The sequence below is a fragment of the Neophocaena asiaeorientalis genome, unplaced genomic scaffold (assembly GCF_003031525.2).
Source record: "Neophocaena asiaeorientalis asiaeorientalis breed wild unplaced genomic scaffold, Neophocaena_asiaeorientalis_V1.1 scaffold134, whole genome shotgun sequence".
NCBI classification, from domain to species: Eukaryota; Metazoa; Chordata; class Mammalia; order Artiodactyla; family Phocoenidae; genus Neophocaena; species Neophocaena asiaeorientalis.
The window spans coordinates 26,680,086-26,684,306 of record NW_020185339.1 but is presented as its reverse complement, the minus strand read 5'-3'; the positions used below and the strand labels follow the sequence as shown (position 1 = coordinate 26,684,306).

Below are 4,221 nucleotides of genomic sequence, written 5' to 3'. Positions count from 1 at the left end.
TGTGTGGCGGGGGCGGGGGGGGGCCATGTCCGTGCAAGGTGGAAGCCACAGAGGGTTAGGTTGGCGCCAGCAGTGGGGACCTGTTCAGTAGGAGACTGGCTAGAATTCAGTCTCCCAGGGTCCTTTAGTGGGCACCGGGCGCCTGGGACTTAGTTGCTGGTTGGGGTCTCAGTACAGTGTGCGCGGGGGAGAAGGTGCACAGAGCTTGGACTGCTGGGATGTATCTGACTCCTACCAGGATTGAATTTCCAAAAGGGTCTCCTTCTTCCCAGCTTGTCAGCTCGCACCCCAGCCCTTAGTTGTTAGTTGTTTCCTTAACACTTTAGAGGCTGTGGCTTAGTTTGTGGTGACCTTCAGCTGGAAGTTTCTCCCTGGATTATCTAGGAGAGGTCTAGATTGTTGAGGTCAGCATTGGCTGAACTGTGCAGGGGGTGCTGCTGTGTGTTGGAATATAGGAGTCTTCTCACCGGCAGGAGCAGGGTCTCTGGAAGCGTAGGGAAGATTGTTTTTACTGTAGCTTGGATCTGCGTCTGTCTGTGTGTGTGAGAGAGAGAAAGAGAGAGGGAGAGAGGGAGGGAGAGTGGTGGAAAGCGTCATCCTTCGGGATCCTTGGTAGGCAGTTGCTAATGTTGCATTCTCTGGTGTGGTACCACCTAGAGGATACCACCCCTGCCCCACTCCGGCCTTAGTCTATGTTGGATCGTACAGGTAGGGTGCAGCCTGAGGCTTGTTTAGCACAACAGGTGCAAACCACAGTGTTGCCAGGACCCGCCTGAAGCTGGATTCTCCTTGCTCCCTCCTTCAACCCCGCCTCTTTCTTCTCCCTGTGCTTCCGCCAAAGGCTAGATGTAGGTCCATATCTTGTGTCATTAAGTACCTGCATGAAGGCAGGAGTGGGGGTAGTTTGGTGGGGATTGATCCGGATGTGGGACGTCCACGTGGAGAAACGGGATTTGAATAAGGCTGGAACGCCCAGCCCAACCCTGTGTAGCTGCTGCCTCTTTTCCTCCACCCAAACCCATCCCTGCCCAGGCTGTCGTAGCGCAGGCAGACGTGGCCACCCTTACCTCTTGCAGGTGCTCAGTGCCTCTGGACGGGTGCCACTGGGTGGGTGGGGCCAGAGTTTCTGGGGGCCCTGTTGTCTGGGTTGGTTGTGGGAGTGTCAGGTCAGGGGTGGAGCTGCCCTGTCCAGGGCCCAAGGAGGTGGGAGAAAGGCTAGAACCAGAGGACTCCCTGGGCTCTTGGCCAGGAGGTGATGCCAGCCTTGGCCCCCTCCTGCTGTCCCCCTTGACTATGGCACGCTTTGCTTCAGCTTGCTTTCTTACCTAGCCTCCCTCCCTCACTGATGAGGCCAGGGTCACGGAGACCCCCAAGCCAGGAGGTGGGATGGGGAACTGTCCTGGAGCCTCCCCTGCGTTAGTTTTTGACTTGTCTGCGAACTTAGGGTTCCCCCCCCGAATGGTGCTCCATCTGCTCCTTCAGGCTCCTCAGGTTTGGGGCAGGGTGTAACCACCTTTGCCCGAGCTCCTGGTTTCTTCAGGGCACAGAACTCTTTAGCGGAGGGACCCGGGCTTCCGACACTCACCAGCAGGCTCCTCCTCTTCCCTGCACAGCCATCTCCAGTCTCCTGGACTCTTGAGTGTTCTCATAAAAACAACAGGGGGAGACGCTTTGGGGGTAGCAGAGGAATTCCTCTTCAGGACCTCTCCTGGAAGTCCAGGGGCTGCTTTCTCCCTCATGCTCCCCCTTCCAGCGTCCGGCCTTTAAAGGTCTGGAGCCGGGTTACCTGATCCCTTGGGGAGCTGGGGACTGGGTAGGGAGGCCGGGCTCCCTTTCTCTTTGCTTCTGGGAGCATCCCAGGCAGTGTAGAGTGGGTGCCTGTCCCCAGATGGCAGGACTGGGGTGCGCGTGGGATCTGCAGCCTTTGCTCAGTACGTAGGGTGGGGACGGGTGGGGGTGAAGGTGGAGGGGCACAGGCTCACTGCTGCTTACGCTGCTTTCGTAGGCAACTGGGCCTTCACTCCCAGCTCCTCTTCCATTTGCAGGATGTCCTTCAGCCCAGGCACTGGCACTGTGTGGGGAGGAGGAGAGGGGGTTTGGGAGAGGCTGGGCCATGCCTGGGAATATTCCCAGAAGTGCCAGGTTGGAGGAACAACATATCTGCTCCCGGGACTGGGCTCAGGCCTTGCCTGGCTGCCTCTCCCACCCACCCTTCTCCCAGCCCCCACCCATGCCTTACCCAGTAAGGGAGGGGCAGGGGGCTGGAAGAACACAGCTTTCCCCTGTTCCAGCAGAGAAATGCTGGCTGGATGCCTTCCCTAGGGTTCCCAGGCTGCCTGGGGTGTGGCTGGCCTTCCGACTTGAGCCCACTCTTGCTGGGCCATTGCCCAGGGGCTTTGTGACATGGAGGTCGAGACGGTGCTCTGGCCGGGGGCCAGGATTCCTGGGTTCTGTGGTGGGCTGTGGCCCTAACGCCTCGTGTCCCATGTCTGGCTGGGACTCCTGCCACCTGGCAACTCAGGGGCCTATACTTAGAGGTCAGGCCTCAGGCTTCTCTCACTGACTCCCCCCCTCCCCACCCTCTGCTCTTCCTTCTCCAGAGATGCCCTGTATCCAAGCCCAGTATGGGACACCAGCATCAAGCCCAGGACCCCGTGACCCCCTGACCCCTGAGCTCAGCAAGCCCACCATGGACCTGGCCAGCCCTGAGGCGGCCCCCACTGTCCCCACTGCCTTGCCCAGCTTCAGCACCTTCATGGACGGCTACACGGGGGAGTTTGACACCTTCCTGTACCAGCTGCCGGGAACAGCCCAGCCGTGCTCCTCGGCCTCCTCCTCGGCCTCCTCCACATCTTCATCGTCAGCCACCTCCCCTGCCTCCGCTTCGTTCAAGTTCGAGGACTTCCAGGTGTTCGGCTGCTACCCCGGCACCCTGAGCGGCCCTCTCGACGAGACCCTGTCCTCCAGCGGCTCCGACTACTATGGCAGCCCCTGCTCAGCCCCATCACCGTCCACGCCCAGCTTCCAGCCGCCACAGCTCTCTCCCTGGGACGGCTCCTTTGGCCCCTTCTCGCCCAGCCAGACTTATGAAGGCATGCGGGCATGGACAGAGCAGCTGCCCAAGGCTTCTGGGCACCCCCAGCCGCTGACCTTCTTTTCCTTCAGCCCTCCCACCGGCCCCAGTCCCAGCCTGGCTCAAAGCCCCCTGAAGCTGTTCCCCTCGCAGGCTGCCCACCAGCTGGGGGAGGGAGAGAGCTATTCCATGCCAACAGCGTTCCCAGGCCTGGTGCCCGCTTCCTCACACCTTGATGGCTTGGGGATGGTGGACGCGCCCGTGACCTCAGCCAAGGCCCGGAGTGGGGCTCCGGGTGGAAGCGAGGGCCGCTGTGCTGTGTGTGGGGACAACGCCTCTTGCCAGCATTATGGTGTCCGCACCTGCGAGGGCTGCAAGGGCTTCTTCAAGGTACTGGGCTGCCCGGGGGGTAGCTTTTTATGAGAGGTGGGACAGGCTGCTCTCTCACCCCAGCGGGGTCTGTGGTGGCTTGCCTTGGGTTCTCCTCCCAACAAGTTCTGCTCTTTAAGCAGAGGGCAGGCCTGCCAGGTGGGCTACTGTCCTGGGAGCAGGGAGCTGGGACCTTTTCATGCTGGGACTGGGGCTGTAGAGTTATGGAGGGAGGGATGAGAGCTGGGCAGAGGGTGCGGGCTGCAGGGGTACCCACGAGGGGAAGTTCAGTGGCCAGCCTCTAGCTTTCCTCTGCCTGGCCTCCCCCCACTCAAGGTCCTGGTGGGAAGGGGGGCCCCAGGCACTCGTGTTCCTGGCGCAAGATGAAAGGATCTGAGAAGAGGGCTTGGTGCTTGAGGGCTGGGGGCGGACTTGGGAACAGGCTGTGTGTTTGTCCCAGTGCTGGCTGCCTGCTTCGCCTCCCATCCCCACCCCCAGACCCTCCTCAGCCCTCTCCTGTCTGCCCCAGGGAAGGGGCAGGCGGACACAGGCACGTTAAGAAGTACCAGCTGCTGGGGAGCCCCGAGCCCCTAATCTTGTGTCCTGAGGGTGAGGCCGAACCCTCCCCCAGTGTCCCCAAGACTTTTCTCTTCCTTCCCCCACCCATCCATCTCTCCCTCCCCTGCCACCCAAATGTTAGAAAAATAGCTGTGAACAGAGAGCGCTTTTGTCTGTGATGGCAGTAGGATCTGGTCGCTTCCCTCCCCTGGGCTCCCCCC

General features: G+C 60.8%; 1 protein-coding gene across 7 annotated transcripts in view; it reads left to right on the top strand.

Moving 5' to 3' along the window:
• The window catches only part of NR4A1 (nuclear receptor subfamily 4 group A member 1), a 21,109-nt gene that overhangs the window by 13,339 nt on the left and 3,549 nt on the right, over positions 1-4,221 (top strand). For all 7 annotated transcript variants that reach the window (XM_024736998.1, XM_024736994.1, XM_024736996.1 and 4 more), the window contains one exon: positions 2,601-3,463. In XM_024736998.1, coding sequence (XP_024592766.1) covers positions 2,603-3,463 — 861 coding nt within the window. In that variant the 5' untranslated portion in view covers positions 2,601-2,602. The remainder of the gene's footprint in view (positions 1-2,600; positions 3,464-4,221) is intronic.